Source organism: Nyctibius grandis, chromosome 9, assembly GCF_013368605.1.
Source record: "Nyctibius grandis isolate bNycGra1 chromosome 9, bNycGra1.pri, whole genome shotgun sequence".
Classification (NCBI taxonomy): domain Eukaryota; kingdom Metazoa; phylum Chordata; class Aves; order Nyctibiiformes; family Nyctibiidae; genus Nyctibius; species Nyctibius grandis.
The window spans coordinates 37,936,032-37,956,079 of record NC_090666.1 but is presented as its reverse complement, the minus strand read 5'-3'; the positions used below and the strand labels follow the sequence as shown (position 1 = coordinate 37,956,079).

Genomic DNA, 20,048 nt, shown 5'->3' with positions numbered 1-20,048 from the left:
GATTTAATAAAATAAGAAAACCAATATTAATACTAATACAAAAGACACAAAGTTATACTTAGCTTACAGGGCGGTGGCAAGTCCCTCCAGGGATCACAACGATTGAAAATAGAGTAGAGAGAAAAGGAGAGGGAGCAAAGAACCCCCCCCGCCCAGCAGCTTTCCCATTTATAGTGAACGTGACATTAATGTTATAGAACACACCCGTGGGCCAGCCTGGGGCAGCTGCCCTGGATTTAACTGCTAATGGTCTTGATCACCATCCACAGCTGGCCACACACTGAAACAAAATGTAACAGAAAAGTGATTCTATAAATTTTATCCCCACAAAACCAGGACACATCTCTGCAAGTTTGGTGTTTTCCAGTAAAGTACGGAACTCATATGAAGAATGCACGGCTCAGACATGACCGTGCCCTAGCACACATGAGCTCACGGCATGCTTGGCTCACATATAGCTCATCTGCTCTGGCAGAGTTGTCCATTCAAGAAAGGTGCTGATGGTGCACGCTGAAACTTTAATAGGGGCGCGCTGCACCCAGCTAAAGTTCAGATGGCTGGGGCAATATGCATGGCAAAACAGTGAAGAGAGCAAAACAGAGGTTCATCCCCCTGCTCACCCAGAGCTGTGAGTACACCAGGTCAGGTCAGGGATCACATCCAACTTTGATCCACACCAAGGGGCAGTGTAGTTACAAGGAACTGATTTAACTCCTCTAATAAGTGCACTTACACTATCTTGGAGCCCAAGCATTCATGCTCTGTATACTCTTAAAAAACCTGAAGATAATGAATAGTTTTCTTCACTTTATCTCTGCTTTAGAGCTTGAACTGCCATAGTTTAGTCCACTGGCTAATGACAAGCGATGCACTGAAAGCCATCGGAGTTCTCCCACAAGGGAATTAGAAGCTGAAAGATAAACACACCAAATGATCAAATGTACAAATCACCCTCTGTACTCCAGGAGCTGTGCAAAGGGGGATATGCTTTTGTATAATGAATTATTATCCTAAAAAATCACAACTAGTCCTCACTTAAATGAAGACCTTGGTCCTGTAAATTACATGTACAACTTCTCGTATTATTTTCTGAAGAACAGATATGCTGTTCTAGATATGCTAGAACACAAAACAGAGGAAAACACAAGCTCTAATCGCTGTGTGACCACTATTTATTTCCCCAAACTAGGCATAAGCTGAGATGAAGTGCTTCCCATATAATGTCACTCACCTGTGCAGTCTTGAAATAAGAATAGTGAGATAAGGAGTAGTTGTTTGGGCTAACGAGGTGTGTGAATACTGTACTTTGGTTATATTAAGTGTGCTTGGAATTTTTCTAAAATGTATGGACAGAGATGACTAAAAGAAATGGGAGCCAACAGCAGAGAGAGAGAAAAATCCCAGGCCTGAATCCATTTTTATCCCTTTTAGGAAAATCCTTTGTGGGGGCCATTTGCTAGAGACTGCTGGAACTCAGTTAAAATCCATTACGCCAATCCTTCCACCTGCTTGGAAGCTGTAGAAAGGAATGTAAGAATCCGAGGACACAGCCAGCCTATATCAACAGAGAAGAGATTGACCTGGGAGCACAGTGAGTTTATTTCTTGTCACTGGACTTAGCAGGTATTTTCTATCAGATAAAACAAGCAAACAAAAAAAGCACAGAGTTGGGTTTTGGCACATGTAAATGTGTAAATACAGACTCACAACAAAAATTATACTATTTAATGAAGACTTCTCTTCCCTCTGAAGGACTCTGTCCTACTAGGAAAGTGTGTGTACAGGCAGGGTCGTGCTCTCTCTGTCACCCGCGAATAACAAATCTCTTCTATGCCTAGAAAGCCACCCCAGGGGATGGCCTCATAGTGAGGGTATTCCTCATAGGAAGCAGAAGGAAATAAACCTGGGCTGTCATTTTTAGATCAGTTTCTAATGAGAGTGTCAGAGCTTAAAAGGATTGTACAACTGCCTGCACAAGTGCAAAAGGAAAGTGTTTGCCACACTCAGTTTTTGAGAAGAGGAACATGGTATTCCTGTCTCTTCTCCTTCTTGAGGGGGATCCAGGTAGATGGAGACTTCCACGTGACCTTCAGTAGATACCTGACTGATGGGATTAATCCCTCAAAACTTCACTATTGCCCAGGACTTCTGGACACAACTCAAATCTCCAACACTTACTCAGGAGCCTGAGCATTTCATACTTGGAAGAAAGTGTCAAAAAGTCACACCTTTGGAGGCCTTCAAGGTATTCACATTTTTATCATCATGTTATCATTCAATTCTATCCTGAGGTTTGGTTCTGCATCTGAAGAAAAAAAAACAAAAATTGTCGTTCTTAACACTTTTCCCACAGCCTGCCTCCTACCTCTGCTACATCCCCCTGGGCTGCCCAGTCCTCTTCTCCCGAGACAGCACAGCTCCTCCAGCCCATCCCCAGCATGGCAGCACCAACTCGCCGAGTGGGATGTTTCAGGCAAACACTGTCTCTTTCTTATAAAGTGAAGAGATCTCAATACCTAACATGCGTATCCATCAGATAATTTTTGGCCAAGTCTGAAATGCTGTTGTCAGCTTCCAGCTGTGACTTTTGGCTTGTTTTAACTCCCCATATCCAGTCCTACCATGGAAAATTAATTTAATACAAGAAGAACTGGTGCAAGGCCTTCAGTGTTGTGTTGTCTTTTTGTACAGACACTGAAGATAATTGTTTCAAGTGTTCACTATCCACACTCGATGACACCAACTTTCTGGGGAGATTCTGTTTATCCTCTTACTGAGATTAATGGTGGAGACTATGAGAGTACTTGCAATATTTTTATGCAGTTTCTCCATGGTTTTAGTTTCCACGATTTTTTAGATTAATGTTTGGGGGGAGGGAGAAGGTGTTGTTTGCTATTTTTTCTGACTTCTGTAAGGTCTTCTCTTGGTCTGGGAGAATGGGGAATGGGGAATATTTGCATCTCATTGTCTGACCTGGAGCTGGTTGTCCTCCCAAATTGAAGGGAGCCATATCCAACCCAGGAAAACTCCTTGGCTGAAACAATGGGAAGCTTCATTTCATCTTTATCAGGAGTAACCACCTGCAAAGGTTCCCCTTGATTAAAACTTGCTTAGGGAGACAGCAGGTAAGGGGGTAAGCAAGTCTATAAAACTGTCCCTTTCCTCCTGTTGCCCTAAATACCTTCCGCTTACATTTTCTTGCCTGGTTACTTTTGCTTTCTGTATCCAAAAGACCAACAGAGGCTGGATTGTTTGTGGAAATCTCTCTTGCATTGTTATAAATTGCTTTTGGCTGCCAATATTTTGGCAAGGATAAATCTCAACCCACAATAGATTTCAGGTTTTTTCATGTTAAAAGTTAAACATAAGAGCAATGTCTTTTAGGCCAAAAAAAAAGTCAAAGAAGACTGGGCCCCTATCAGTGTGTAGAAACTGATACAAATAAATTCAAGCATTAACTGAGAAAGCCATGTAAAGGTGGAAGTTGTGTCCTGTTTAAAATAAACTGGAATTTTGTCATTTGTCATACATTTGTACTCAAGAAATGGAAGGGGATCTCTTAGGGGAAAAAAAATCAGAAATACTGGGCTTGGAGTCTTAATGACCTTGAAGGAATACAACTTAAACTTCAATAAAATCAATGGAAAGACTCACAAAGACTCCCAAAGGGCTCCCAAAATAGGCCTATGAGATAGCCAATCCAATGGGACTGTTAAAAGCATCAATTTTGTGACACTGAAAACCAAAATCAAAACTAAGAAAAAAGTTTTAGAAGTTTCTTCTTAAATAATCTATATTTCCCCCAAGGAATCCAGTGGTAAAACTCCTCAAGGGACGTAGCTAAACCAAATGAACAACATTTGAAATTCCTTGGCTGTATTGCAAAATATTTTTAATGGCTTTGTTTATGCTTTTAGACGAAATGCTCCTCACAGTGATTTGCATGGAATGTTTACAGACTTGTGTATTACTCTGTTATCAGATAATTCACAATAGCCTCACTTAAGCAAGCAGACACAAAATAATCAAACTTGACAAGTCAAAGAAAAGAAGTGCTGGCACATATGGAAAACACTGAACAGTGGGTGGGGATACAATAGTTTCTAAATAAAATACCATGAATATCAGAGTATAGCATGCGATTTAATAGCAAATTCCTCATATTGCGCATTAAGCTGGCAATATGCATTGTCACACAGTAAACATTGCTCACACTGACTAGAAGCAGCACAAAGGACCCGTGCGGTAGCAACAGGGCACTTTGCAATGAGACTAAACTTCAGAAAAATGTGATTGAGCAACATGAGTGACTGAATTCTTTCACTGCTGTTTGCTTCTGTTCTCTGTTTCTGTTATTACTGCCAGTGAGTCGACCTCCTGAAATGTACATCTCGTTTTTCAGGACGGGCTGGCAGAGCAAATGCTGCTGCACTTTATTTCAGCAGCAAAGGACTATTCTCTAAAATAATAGACAATGATACATCATAGAATCATAGGATTGTTTTGGTTGGAAAGGACCTTTAAGATCATCAAGGCCAACCATTAACATCAACCCAAGATACAAACCTTTGGGACTGCTGTTTGCATTGCACAGACCACTTCTGTAACCGTCTTGCCTAAATGTAGCCTCCAGCAATCTGAAGCGAAAACCAAACCATTTGCAAGCTTATGTTTTAGCATTTGTTAAACCCTTCTCACGTAAACACAGTGTCAGATATGACTGCAATAATCTGGAGTTAGTGTTGTCTGCTTTAACACCCTCACGAGCAGGCACATTCAGTTTACAACCCTAATTTCTCCAGGATCACCTCCTACCACCGCCACTGCCGGCACACGCTGTTCTCACCTCCGTGTGTGCGCGGGTGCGGTACCGGGTGTGTAAATCAGAGCAGCTGCAGGCAGAGCAGCTGCAGGCACACGTGCTCTCCGCTGATCTGTGTGTGTGCGTGGGGGTGAGTGTGGTTTGTGTATAGCTGGAGGGCTTCCCTCTTGGAAATTCTGGGATTAATGACACATTAAGCCCTCTCCAACAAAGTTGGTTGAAAAGGACGAAAGAAAGAAAGAAAGAAAGAAAAACATTGAAACAGGCAGGCAGGCTGATGGCTTACCCTGCAAAGTTTAGTACCTCAAAAGTTAACGTCTAAGCAACTGCAGATGCATGGATAAAACCTATCTTGGACAATATGCAGCAGCCCTTTCCTTTCCATCAGCATCTCCAACTTGTTGCCTACCTCTGTTGGATTCCCTTGTTGGCCATTAGCACTGAGTCAGCTCCATTAGGTAAGGATTTTATACTTTTTTAATTATTTAATAGTCATTTGGGGGATAGAGTTCATGTATATTTAAAACTGAGATGATCTTGTTTACATTTATTTTTGAATGAGGGTTAGAGTTATAGAGGGCTATTATTAGCAAGACTCTCCAAAATAGAATGGAAGTAAGGCTAAAATAAACAACTTCTAAAGTAATGAAGAAGGTCACAGTGATAACCAAGCATGCTTACAGCACACAATGTTTATTGTCCATTAGAGGACTTTCACATTTCTTTTTTTTTCCTTCATTTTTTAAATAAAGAAATTAACAATCTATGAAGATTCTTCCTACTAGAAAAAAACAAGTGATTTAAAGAATATTCGTAACATGTTCCCATAAATGGAAAATATGAAATGAACCATAAAAGAAGAAAAAGCTTTAAAATAAGACTCTGTTCCTCTAAGTAAAGAAGTATACACAGCATGTATCAGACCAACATTATAGATTAGTTAATTACACGTATAATAATACACAGCTATACAGCCTCTGGCAATAAAAAGTTCATAACTAATTTTTCTACTACTGTAAACATAAAAGTAAGGCTTGTTTCACTCTAGCATAGAGTTCAAAGAGGACATAGATTTTTACATACGTAGCTTGTTTATAGAGCTTTATTAATCCACTGCAGGAATACACTGAAAACCATGTTAGACATTATTCAACTAGTAAAACCAGAGTTAATAAAAAAAACTGAGAAAAGCAGTAGGACCAGAGCACAGTGCTGTGAGTGATTATGGATACAGCTTTGGCAAACTCCGTGGAGGCATTCCCCCCTTAATGGAAATACATTGCAATATTTTAAAAAATTTAATTCCATTAGAGTTTCAACTAGTCTTAAAAGTGATTGTCAGCCAGCACTCATTAGTTATATGAAGATAAAACAATTTAACACACTCATCATTTGAATATCAAAGGGTCACCCAGCAAGGTTTGCAGGACTAAACACAAGGCAAATGACCCTATCGCCTTTATCTTCAAACAATGCCTTTAATTTCTGAAACCTTTTGAAGGGTTGCCAGTTTTATGGAGTGTAGCAGCTACTTATCTCATAGAACAAGCTTTTCATCAAGGGGAAATGACCTTTTAACTCCTATTAACTAAGTAACTGTATTTTCCACTGTATTTTTGTTACTAAAGGTAATATGTGTAGACGTACTTATTAAACTGGGAACACAAAACAAGAATTAAGAAATAGCTTGTTGTCTCTTAGGTGCTGCAGAAGGATTCTTAAGATTTGGGTTTTTTTTCATAGTGTGAACATGTAATAAGTGAAACTGCTCAAAAAAGTTTGCATTATGACAGATTGTGTTGTGACATTATAAAAGTATTAACAGAGCCATATGCTGTTTACTTTTGTACTCTGAGTATAACAGACCTACTAATCCCATAAGAATTTAACTGTGAATATGGAATGTCTGACCAAACAGCTTTTTGCAGATGCCTCATTAAGAAGGAGAAGATAAAAAAAGTCCTTTAAAGACCAAGAAAGAACTTTATCATCTTCTGCAGTCTTATTTTAGGGAATGAAACTCACAATGACTGAAGATATTCTCATTATTTGGGGTTTTTACATCATTTCCTGTGACTGAGAAATATTAAAGTGTTACCAATAACGTCCATAGTTGCTCTCTGGTAGAAGATTAAGTAAAGCATCAGGGACAAAAGCAACTCAGTGAATCATAGATGTGGGAGGGCTGACACAACATAGAGCTCGTCAGACTTTTCTCAAATGAAATTCTGTAAATAAGTCGATCAAAAGAAAAAGACAATAGATTTTTTTACAGAGGTATTTTAGAAAAAAAGTATTTGTCTTAAAATAGATAGTAGCTTGTAACGTCACCATCAAGATGGAATTGCTCCCCATGCCCTCTGGAGCCTTTTCATAATGTACAACTGAAAAAGTTTTTAATTTGGATATGAGCTTCCTGCAAAGGCACCAGCCTTCCTCAAAGCTCACAAAATCCACTGGAGTTTCACTGCAAGGTGTTACATATATAGTAAAATCGGATACAATTAGTTGTTTGCAAGTTCACTCCTGTGGATTTTCCTCAACTCCAAAACAGGTAAGAAAAAAATCAAGCACATCCTGAGGTGAAGAAAGAGGAGAAGAGAGAGGACGGTGTTGGGGGAAGGCTAAGTGCCTACAGCCAGCAGGAAAAGACGCTGCATTCTCAAACAGTCTGAATGGTCTGATTTGATTTAAGAAAGTAAATGACAATAGCTTAGCATGGCAAAAAGTATTCAGTATGTCTTGCAATTTTATAAACCCTGGTCTTGCTTTCACTAGAAGAATGACGTGAAAATCAGAGTATGTAATCTGCTTTGTGTACTACACAAAAGCAACCCATGATCTCACCACATAGACTCATAGAATGGTTTGGGTTGGAAGGGACCTTAAAGATCATCTAGTTCCAACCCCCCTGCCATGGGCAGGGACACCTTTCCACTGGACCAGCTTGCTCAAAGCCTCATCCAACCTGGCCTTAAACACTGACAGGGAGGGGGCAGCCACAGCTTCTCTGGGCAACCTGTTCCAGTGTCTCACCGCCCTCACAGTATAGAATTTCTTCCTAATATCTAATCTAAATCTACCCTCTTTCAGTTTAAAACCATTACACCTCGTCCTGTCACTGCTTGCCCTTGCAAAAAGCCCCTCTCCAGCTTTCCTGTAGGCCCCCTTCAGGTACTGGAAGGTTGCTATAAGGTCTCCCCAGAGCCTTCTCTTCTCCAGGCTGAAGCTGTGAGCTTCTGCTGTAAAATCTGAGTGCCATGGACTTTCCAGGCTTTAAGCAAAAATCTGCTGGAGCTGAGAAAACATTTCCCCATGAGTATTTCAAAAGGAATGATTTGAACTATTCAGGAGCTTTCCCATCTACTTCATGCTCCTACTGTAGATGCCAAACCCTCCTGTCCCTTGGTCAGACCTCAAACGTGCCATCCAGGCCCCAGCAACCCCCAGAGTCCCAGGGCTCCTGCCACCCTCTGGGTCCCCAAGAACATGTGGGGTGCAAACTCCCCCAGGGAAGCCCCTGAGTACCTGGCCTGGAAAGAGCTTGCAGGGATCAAGCTCTTGGGCCATGAGTGGGTTTGGTAGGGACATTCCCGTGACTTTAGAAATTACACTGGGATTATTCTGGCTCCATGTCTTCTCTCTGTGGAAAGCACAACAGACACTTATAGCACTGTGCAAACAAAAAATAGCCTGCTGAATGCTTTCCTGCAGAAGTAAAACCAAGACTCCCTGGCTATGGCAAATAAGCCGTAACAACTGCCAAAGGGAGAGGATCAATCTTTACAGCATGTTTCTCTCTCAATATTATTCTTGATTATCAAAAGCTGTTTACAGGTTAATATTTTATTTCCCTCTTGTTTAAGTTTTTGTCAACATCAAGTAACTCCATCGGCCTCGTTGTCTGGAATTAATCCAGTTCATATTGTTTGAACTAAGAGTGAAATCTGACCTTATCTGATTATATGCGATCAAAGTAAAGCTGGTAGCAGGGGTTGTACAATGATTTCTGTTGGCTGGTAACCTTTTCGTTCCTCTCGTTTTTATCTGAAAGGCAACAGGGTTATGCTTACTGCAGGAATAGTTCTTTCAGAAGGAAGGCAAAATTGGGCAGCTGTTGCAGTTTGGGGGTGAGGGACCCTCTTTCACCTTACAATGAGTGTGTATGACTCTGGGGAGCAGCATCAGTATGTCACTACTGGATTTTAGGACTTTGAAATTTGATAGGGAAATAATTTTTAGCTCACACATTTGTCTTCCAATCTTCTGATGAAAATTAATAGTTATACAGACTTAAAAAATACGTTTGGTGTGAGAGGGCTGCCTTTCTACTGCAGGTCTCAAATATTAGCCTGTTTCCCATTGACCTGCCAAATGTGTGCCTTGTTTAAACTCCTTAACAGCTATTTACTACTCTACACTGTACTAAAATTGAGGATCATTTTATTAGACACTGTTCATAACAGTATAGGACATTCATGGCCAAAATGTTTGCTTTAACGGTCCAGTTCCTCAAAGTTATTTTGTCTCCAAGTGCCAAATCCAAAGAAGTATTGCACACATCTAGCTTCCTTTGCAATCGATAGGAGCTGCAAGTAGTCAAGACAGATCAGTGTTTGTTCCTAAATTGACAAGACAAATTGCTGCAGAGAGGAAGCATCATCATTCTGTTTTACAGATGGGATGGAGACGTGAAGTGGCTCAAGGTCATGCAGAAAATCCTTTGGTGGAGCTGAGATCTGTGCTGAGGCCTCATGAGTCACAACCCAGCCCCGTTAACCGCAGCAGAACTCATAACTGAAATGAAAGCCAATATAGCAAATAAGAGTGTAATAAAAATGCTGAACCTTCCTCCACCTTCCTTGTAAACTCTGAAATCAAATGGCTGTTACATACAAACTCAAGGGGATACAAAGTATTGTTGCTGGGTTTTAGACTACTTAACATATTTTAGAGGACTAAAACTTGAAATTTCACCCAAATCCCCTTTGATTTCAGTCAGGAAAGAATCCAATTGCTTCCAAAATGCTATATCTACTTTACCATACAAATATAGTTGACGAAAAGCAGGAAAAATCTTTCCTGCAATAACCTCATTAGAGACAGAATTTCTTTTATGTTTTTTCCTACTTTTTCCTAGACCACTTCTGTAGCCTAATAAAACATTTCTGGCTTTGGAAATGGCTCTTTCATTCCAATATATTTCCTCCAGTTTTTTTGTGAACTAGACTTGCTGCTTCAAAAGGCTGAGAATATTGTGAAAAGTATAATTTCGTTTATTTTAACTGGGTTTTTACCGTACCCCTTTGAATAGTTTGTTGGGAAAAGTTCTCAAGGCAGCCAAACTACTGGTTTGTCTGATTTTGTCCACAAATTTGTTTCCTTGGACATTTGTAGGTTTGTTCTGACTTTTTTTGGCTACTTTCTTCCTGGATGAAACATCTTGTCACCTCAGAGATGGAGGTTTGATGTTGGACATTGCCGATGCCCAATCCACTACAAAAATTGATATTGCGTTTAGCGATTGGTTGGCAGCATATAATGCTTGTTCAATGATTCTTAAGTTTTCTTCAAAGTAGTGTATTTTACCTTCAGTTATGATCTTTATTAATGTCATTGTGGCAGCTTCACTACCCTAAGTAGAGATTATTTATGGTGAAATCTGAAAAAAGTGGATTATTTTGAAGAATGTTTTTCATCTGCCTTTGAAACACCAGTAAAACCATGTGTTAGTGCATGCAATTGTTTATACAGCTTTTCTGGAAAGACTTTTGTGTGTTAAGCTCTTAGGAGATTTACTTAACGAATGTAGGTACTCATTTGCTTCTTTCTGACACATATTATTTTGATTATTCTGACGTCTATTACTCTGATTGCTGTGTTCACACTGCATGGCATCCACAGGGAGCCGCAAGGGAATATTCTACATATTGAAAGGAAAAAAAATGATTGCCTAATATAGTTGAGGGATTGTAGTAGTCTGCTCTACTCCTTTTGCTGGTTTTATATTAATTCATCGATTGAGAGTGAGTTTATCTTATTCCCCTTTTTTTGTTCACAAAGCAGCTTCCACGAGTTGGATAGCAATTTATCTGCATACTGCAATAATGTAATGCATCTCCCGTGGTAGCTGGAGCATTTTACATCTCAACTGTCCCTTGACAGCTTTGTGCATTGACAGTTTCCGTAAATGGTCCCTCATGTAGTGTCTTGCTAATGGCTCATCAGCTCAGTAGCTCTTGCACTTTCCGTGAACTGGTGGATACCCCAACTTTTTCTCCTCCTTATGCTAATAAGAAAAGGCATAACATTTCCCATTCCAGATGCGCAGTCTTACTTTCTCTTCATTTTTTTTAAATGACTGATCAAGTTGCATTTAACTTGTGTTCACTAACTCTCAGAAGGCAAAAGTCTGTGGAAAAAACTTGATGATGACACAGAGATGAAATAGTTCTTGGAAATTCACGAATGAATAGATCTATAATTAATTTAATCATAAACGCGGAGAATGACTTGAGATCTGAACTAAACCATTTCTATACAGAAAGGAGCCTGTTTTATGTCAGCTCCTGCTTGTTTCTCATCTCAGTATAAAATTGTGTTTTGCTGATGTTTGGCCATCATGCAAACTTTTCACAGAATTTTCTCTCATTGATTTTCTGCAGACCTATATGAAGACCAAAGGGAGGTAAAACTCAGTCACTTAATTTTTTTTTTTTTAGAATTAGCATTATTAGACCTCACTGCATTAGTTAGATATGTTATTTGTTGATCTGGTCCAGTTACCAGAACAGGCAGAGTTGCAAACATCTTTCCGAGATTATTTTTAATAGTCGTCTTTGTCCCTTTCCTCCAATTATTTGCTTTATAATCAACTGTGGATATGCTATAAAATTAGTTGACTGTGACTCAGCCTCCCTCAATAACGCAGCATAGATACTTTGATTCACTGAGGCTACCTTATCATCAGCTCTGTTCTTTTCTTAATGGGCTAGAGAAAAAAATATATAAGAATTCACAGAGGCATTTGCTGTGTTCTTTTATTAGATGTTAAGATTAGAGCTAGCAACAAAGACATAATCAGGGTAAAATCTAATTAATTCCTTGCTTCTCTTTTGCAAGAAATACAAGGAAAATGAAGAGGAGGCTATTTCCTGCCCCAATGTACTTGCAGCTCATTCTTCAAGTGCTAAAATATGTGGACATCTCATTTTTTGAATGCATATAAAGCAGAATAAAAATAAAGGTTAAAAAAAAGCTATCATTTGGCCTTAGCTTAACCCATAACCACCGCAGAAGATGGCTTTTGCTCCAACAGAAAGTCTTGTAAGTGCCAGTGGGACTCAGCCACCCATACCCCATTACATTCCTGAAGCATTTGGGCTCCTTTTCTCCTATAATATCCTTCAAAAGTCTCACTCATAACTGTTGAACATAGGAATCATCCAGTTTCAAGTAATTTTCAGTCCTTTGCCTGGACTAGCTATTTCAATTGATCCTGTAAAAGAAATCCCTAATAAACCACTGTGAACATTTGCACTGGGAAAGCTAGAGTAGCTTGTAGTGTTCCTGGTCTGGAGCAAAGATGCATTTTGTTCATCCTCCCCTCCCTTCATGGGGGTAACTGTGCAGGGACCAAACCTGCCCTGCCCAACAGGTCAGCATCTGCCAAAACAACGGCAGGCAGGACTTGCTTGTGCCTCCCAGCCCAGCACCAATACAATCCTGCCCACTGCAACACATCCTACAAGGGAAAAGATGTGATATTTCCTTAAGATATCATAGTCAAAGACTACAGCCATGTGGAAGCACTTGGACTCGGGTGTGGAGGGCTGAAGTTCGACTTAATCCCTGTCTCTAGCGTGTGCTTTTGTGAGGCCATTAGGCTTAAAGATACTGCTGTACTTCAGGATAGCTGGATTCAAGTTGCAGACTATGATCCCAGCACGAGCTTCCATCTCCCAGAGGAATTTTACAATTATTTTCTCGTCTTGACATGATTGCTGCCTTGCAATACAAATAGCTTTCACATAAATCATAAATCTACTACCCACCCCCATTCTTTCACTACTTCCTTTTTCATGTTTACCCAATAACTGATATTTTAGTCATGAAAATCACCCACAGTTATTCCTGCTGCTTTATGATGTCTGTTATCCACTCACATTTCTTGTTCTGTTTGCTATTACCTATACTCCTTGCATGGGTGTGTAGACACTTTCTCTCATTAATACACTGCTGACAATATTATTCATCTGATGTTTCAAAACAGCTTCATCTTCTGTCTTAGGTCTGAGCTTGCAGATTGCCTCTCGAGAATACCAACCATCCTCATTAAGTTCCAACAGGATGCGAGGGGACCTGGCAAGCCGTGCCTGGTCAACCCCCTGCCAATCCCAAGGACCCCAGCACAGAGGCACTCACAAGGTCAAAAAACTATGCTGGAAGGAATTTCTTTACCACTCAGAAAGGTTGGCAACAAAGACACTAAATAGTACTTGTATATACAATCACTAGCTGGAAAACAAGCTGTCTTCCCGAGTCTGTTTGTTGTGGTGGTATTGGATTTTATTTTTTTAAGACCCTTGAAGAAGACAACTTTACTCTGGCTTCTTTTAATCAGGTTTGCTGAGAAATCTTTCTCTGGTAGTGAAGCGCAGGCTTTCTGAAAGACACTTTGGTGAGGTTCTCAGATTTAAAACCTTGCAGCTGGTCAGCACACAGGGATAAGGTATGCTTTTGACAACCTTAACATATATTAATACTTATGTTGCTTTCCATGCAGCTAAATTGAATATAAAACTAAACCATTGCAATCTGGTAAAAGGTAGCACAGATGACCACGTGTGTACATAAGCACAGGAAATACCATTTTGGCTACCACTGTTATCGCTGCTTCATGTAATTATGGCTAAAATTAGTGCTGCAGAAATGCTGTGAGAAAAAATATGACGGTCCCAAAAACCACACCATACAAGTCCAGCCGTTAAGTGGGATTTTTGACTCTGAATTCCACCAGGGGTTCACTGCTGTTATAGCCCAGCTCTGCACTGTGATCATCTGCGTAACAGTTTATAGACCATACGACTTCCCAAAGATAACCTGCTTCAGGTTGAGTAACTGCTGTTGATCCACACAGGACGTGTTTTTTCTGTCTGATTGCTTTCACAATTGAAAACAATTAAAAATTTACTTTCCCACTGAGACCAAACTGAGAAAACCACAAAGTGCTAACTGATAGCCTGATATTTGGTTAATCACTTCCGACAGGAAAGATGTTGTGTTTTAGGACAGAGGAGCTGGATCAATCTCTTCTGTCACAGACAAGTGCCCTCAGAACTCGTCTATTGATTATGCTGGAGAGAATATCTTTAGATCTCTTATTGGAACTGTTTCACTTTCTATTAGTAATTAAATACATCTTGGAATAAGGGCTTCAGTGTCAGTCTCCCATGTGTTCGTCTACTCTAAAGGTGTCAATAACTGCGATGGACAGCAGTTTCATTCATTCTGTGGCATAACATATATTTGCTATTTGTAAAAAATAAAAATAAACATAAAGCAATTCCAGTACAGAGCTAGACAAGTAGAGAGACTGATCATTCAATTGAGCAATGCAGGTTTTTTGTCAAAACCATACGCCCAAGTGTGCGAGCCGCCAAATGCCTCCCTTCCTAAGATGAAACTTCTACCAAAAAAAAGTATAGGTCTTCTCAAAACTTACACATTTCTATTAAAAGTTTCATTAGCAACATATAAAGTAATAAACACTTAAAATTCCTGACCAGCTCTAACCCAAGCATACATTTTTTAGAAGAATGAACAAGCTAAATAAAAGGGGCAGTAAATTTCAATATTAGTAATGACACTTGTTTATGAGTCCCCAACAATGCAGAAAGAAGTGATTTATGTTCATTTGTGCTTATGAAGCAATGTTCCAACACACTGATTTTCAACCATTTTTTTAATCAAAGGTCTTTTTCTGCAAAAAGAAAGTCATGGAGTCCTGTACCCCCTATTGCTTTATGCTTAAGAGAGGGTGTAAGGGAATTGGATATTTTGCATAAAGAAAATAAAATAAAGTTAACTTTCATTTATGCTTTACAAAAATCATAGTTTTACTGAAGGCAAAAGAGTCCTTGATCTGGGAGGGTCTGATGAGGGCCCTGGAGCTGGGGGCAGCAGGTACCCGTTGTCACACAGCAGACAGCTAAACAGGAATACATTTGAGTAATTCTGTGTATGAAGGGCTGGGGGCTGCTGTGCTATATTTGTTATATGAACTGCAATCTGACATCTTAAGAGACCTCACAGATTAAATAATATTTCAACCTATAAAATATGCCAGGTAACATTCGTTCCCTAATATGAGAGGGTTTGAGCAAGGGGCTAGCGAGACATCCCCCGTCATCCAGTGCAGGCAGCTGGGGGTGAGAAAAGCTGTGCTGGGTCTTGCTCCTTACCCATATGTAATAAGTTCTTAAAGGCCATGGGATTATTCCTGCTTCTTAAAGCCACCTTCATTTCCTAAAGTGTTGTCTAGCACTAAAGTGTGCTGTTAAGCTGCTGCCATGTTTTTCCATTCTGGTAGAAATTATTGTTCTATATAGTTTGATTTTAAGAGTGCATTCTGGCATCCATTTGGGGAAAAGGCACTATATAAAAGCAAAATCAATATGAGGGACAGTTATATTTCCTAAGCTTTTTCATTAGCCTATAAAATATATACATTCAACAGGAAGGGGGAAACAATGTCAGTTTTACCTAGACTGAAGGAGGACAAGATAAAGCACAGAAGAATATGCATTTATGTGCACTGGCAGGAGTATGAACTACGCAGCTTTGCTGGGTGCAGGCAGGTCTCTACTGTCACTACATCCAAACACTCCTGCAAGACACTTGCCTGTCCAGCGACAGGCATCGAGCCACTGGAAAAATACAGAAATACATATATTCTGGTAAATGAGGTGTTTCTTGGCTTGTTCTCAGTTTTTGTTAAAACCAAACTGACCTTTGGCTGAATAATCACAGAGAAACTTTGCCTTTGCTCAGTACTAAGAATGACTAGAAGAGCAATAAAATAATGCTGAGCCAAATTCTTCCTCAAATCCCCACTGAACTCCACCCATGCTATCTTTGTTCTTTTCTCCCAAAGTATTCCAAAATATTCTTCTTTCTATCTGAGCAGACTGTCCCTTCAAGCATCCTTGGATAAACCTCTGATCACCTCATGCAATATATTTTCTAAGATTTGCAAGCACAAAGCTGGAACAAATTCCAAAAAATTGTGATCTATATTTCCACAATTATAAACCTAAAGATATTGCAGTGAATTTTTGCCAAGAAAAAAATCATTACAGCTTTGTTTAAGCCCAGATGAAAAATTAAAATTCATACTACAGTATTCAAACATAGACTGCTAAATGAGAAAAGCAAGCATCTTACTTTAGCTTGGAGTAAAATTTCAAATCACAGTGTCTTTGCAGTATCAGCACGTAAGGCTTTTTTTCTGTTTTAACAAGGGTCTTCTATAATGCCATTTTCATTAGTAGGAAATACCTGTCATCTGTAGAAAAAGAATTTGTCTTGGCTTTTGAAAACTAAATTATCTCCTATAAAAGATTAGCTGAAAACTACCGTACAAATTTATAAGCATTCCAGATTAAATACGAAGTTTTGCTTCTTTCTGGTGACCCCTAGTGATCCATTTTGTGAGAGAGTTCAAGAGTGAACCCAACAAATTATTTATTTCTGAAACTCAGATAAGGCATCTGGAAGATTTTATCACTGTGATTTTGCCACTAGCCCATAATTCAGGGAACTGAGGAAAAAAGGCCCAGAAAACTTATCAGCATGTGATTGCTCATTTGAAACGCAAGCGAAGCTGAGAAGGAACATGTGAGCTGACAATAACAGGCAGCACCAAATAGCAGAAGAGCATTTGCAGGACAGACACTGCGTAAAATTGGTCTCTTGGGTTTAACATAACACACTACGTGATTACCATCGAGAAGCTTTATGTATATCTTCCCGCATTTTTCTTCTTCCTTTATGCTCTCAGTTTTGTTATTCACAGAAATTCCCATCCTGTTTTGGCTTCTCTTAGGGCTCTCAGTGAGGTAAGATAGTGAAGCAAACCAGAATTGGGCTACAAAACTAGGGAAAAAAGTAGCCATTAAGTGGAATTGCATTTTTATTATCACAGATATCTGGCATACAGATCAAAACTTATTTCAAACCGATTTCATGAAGGTGCATCAGAAAGATGTCTCTCTCCCTGTTTGCACTACCATTATATTATATGACTGCGAGGCGTAGCTTGTTGAACATGTAATTTCATCACGAGAGAGTGCTCCTTGCTGTGTGCACACTGCTGCTTTGTAAGAAAGGTTCCAATGAACAAGAACAAGCCTCCAGATAGCACTGCCCTGCTGCCGCAATTGTACAGTATGTCTCATACAAATAAGAGACATTTGTCCACCCGATTCATTCCCCTTGAGTTAATAATTGTAAGATGAGCTTTAGCAAGATGCTTTGGTGTCGTTGTGCCATCCATCACTGTCCCAGGACTCTGCTTTCCTCCCTCCCTACCCAGAGCCCACCTCACCTCAATATCTGCTATTTCCAGTCTCCAGCTCCTGCTCAGTCTTTTCCTGGGCAGAGGTTGAAGCTTGGACATTTTGTCTCCCCCAGCACCCTCCTTCCAGGGGGAAGAGGTAGGAAAGCATTTCTTGCTTCATCTCTAATTGTAGCAACAAGGTAGAACTTTACATTTTTAGCAGTCCCTTTGCACATCTCAGTATTCTGCTCAAACAATTCAGTTTTGGTTTGATACCAAATAAAATGGAAGAGTGTGTCTAATTTCCTACACAGTGATCTCACGTTATGAACCCTATAACACCATGTTAAATTGAAGGCCGTTGGTCCTGCCCAACTCCACTGATTTGTCACTGAGAATATACCAGTCATACAGAGAGCAGAGTTTGGCTCCTTTTTGTATCGTAACAGCTGCCCTCAAACCCGTTTTCATTAAAAAAGCATTGAGACCAGCCTTACATGTCACAGATTACCATTGCATATTTTTTCATTGCTTCTTCCAAATCAAACTGTTGAAAAAAATAACATTCACCATCTGAATATTTTGATTGCTAATGTGAGGCAAAGCATGAAAATTTCCCTTCTGTTTTTATAGCAGAAAGATTTATCACAGCTTGCTAAATTCTGGAGTGATTAAGTCATATTAAAGACGTAACTAAAACAAGTGTTTGATTTCTGGGTTCTGAAGTTTTATACTTGGTTCAAGAACACATTTTTTATTTTGAATGTGCTAATATTCCTTCACTGTAATACAAATATCGCTCTCCTTCCACAACAGGTCTCAATGAAGTCAATAAAATATGCATAGAAGAAATGCAAACAGCATTTGGCTCAATATAAAGATTGATAATGTAACCACCTGAAAAAAAAATGCTTTTTATCATCATAAGTCTCTCCTGTTTTTTTTTTAGTTTTCGTTGAGCAAAACAATCCATCACACTTGAACTTCATGCACATTTCTGAAGCAAACAGTTCGTACAAGTCAATTTTTAATTATAATATTTTTATAAAACCTACAATTTATTTCCTGATTTTGTAAAATACTTTAAACAGCAAGTCATCGATATAAATTATGTAAATCTCAAGTGACCCCAGAGTCATTAATCTGACTGGATTTCACAGTGAAGCATAATATAGCGATAACCCACTAGCTCTGCGACTGACACACAGAGCAGCAAAGATGGCTACAGCAGTGATGTACAATGGGAAATCACAGTCTTGTTCTAGACTAGCGTGATTTTTAACCTTTTAAATAAATTGCCCATTGAATTTAGAATACCTGTTGCAGTCTCACATTTAGGGGCAAAGGAAAATGGGTCTGATAACTCTGAAAAAGAGAATAAAAGCTTGTCATCTATAGCGTCGTGCAGAGAGCAATGAACCCCTGCTCCAAAATATTGAGCTTTACACTCAGCCTGCCTGTGAACTTGCCCCCATCCTTTTCACACAGAATCATAGAATCAACCAGGTTGGAAGAGACCTCAGGGATCATCGAGTCCAACCATTGCCCTGACACCACCACGTCAACTAGACCATGGCACTAAGTACCGTGTCCAGGCTTTTCTTAAACACATCCAGAGATGGTGACTCCACCACCTCCCTGGGCAGCCCATTCCAATGTCTAATAACCCCTTCTGAAAAGAAATTCTTCCTAATGTCCAACCTGAACCTCCCCTGGCGAAGCTTAAGGCTGTGTCCTCTTGTCCTATCGCTAGTTGCCTGGGAGAAGAGGCCAACTTCCACTTCACTACAACCTCCCTTCAGGTAGTTGTAGACTGCACTAAGGTCACCTCTGAGCCTCCTCTTCTCCAGGCTAAACAACCCCAGCTCCCTCAGCTGTTCCTCATAGGTCAGACCCTCCAGACCCTTCACCAGCTTGGTCGCCCTCCTCTGGACTCGCTTCAACGCCTCAACATCTTTCTTGAAGTGCGGGGCCCAGAACTGGACACAGTACTCAAGATGTGGCCTCACCAGTGCCGAGTAGAGAGGGACGATCACTTCCCTAGACCGGCTGGCTACACTATTCCTAATAGAGGCCAGGATGCCATTGGCCTTCTTGGCCACCTGGGCACACTGCTGGATTGTGTCTAGCCGGCTGTTGATCAGCACCCCCAGGTCTCTTTCCACCGGGCCACTTTCTAACCACTTTTCCCCCAGCCTGTAGCGCTGCATGGGGTTGTTTTCCTACAGAAAACCACAGCAAATCCCACTGTCAGCAGCAGAAGGAAATCTGCCCAGGAGGACTGAGAGCAACAGTTGTCCTCTGGGAGCAGCAGTAACTCCTGACAGTTTCCAGCAGTCCTTTCTGCTTTGAAAGACAACCAAGAAGTCTATTGTGCCAAACCCCTTCCCCAGGGCTTTTCACTGCTACAGCCCAAAGGCTGCAGAGCTACTAGGGAGGTGTTTCCCTCGACCTGTATGAAGCACAAACTCCCCTTTGTCCTTTCCCTCTCCCATTACTGCTCCCTCCCCAGGTTCAGTCCCCAGCGAGGGCTCCTGCAGCCTGCGAGGCAATCTCACCTCTCCAGACCCAACACCTGTTTCTCTCAGTTAAGCCAGTTTGTGTGTGCCTGCTTTCAAATCCCCTTTTTTTTTGGTTTTCCAGCTGTTCTCCCTTTTGGTGGCCATT

General features: G+C 40.2%; 1 protein-coding gene across 1 annotated transcript in view; it reads left to right on the top strand.

Moving 5' to 3' along the window:
• Window positions 1-5,049: 5,049 nt before the first annotated feature.
• The window catches only part of LOC137666935 (von Willebrand factor D and EGF domain-containing protein-like), a 272,112-nt gene continuing 257,113 nt past the window's right edge, over window positions 5,050-20,048 (top strand). Inside the window, exon 1 of the mRNA XM_068407215.1 lies at window positions 5,050-5,280. Coding sequence (XP_068263316.1) covers window positions 5,184-5,280 — 97 coding nt within the window. The 5' untranslated portion in view covers window positions 5,050-5,183. The remainder of the gene's footprint in view (window positions 5,281-20,048) is intronic.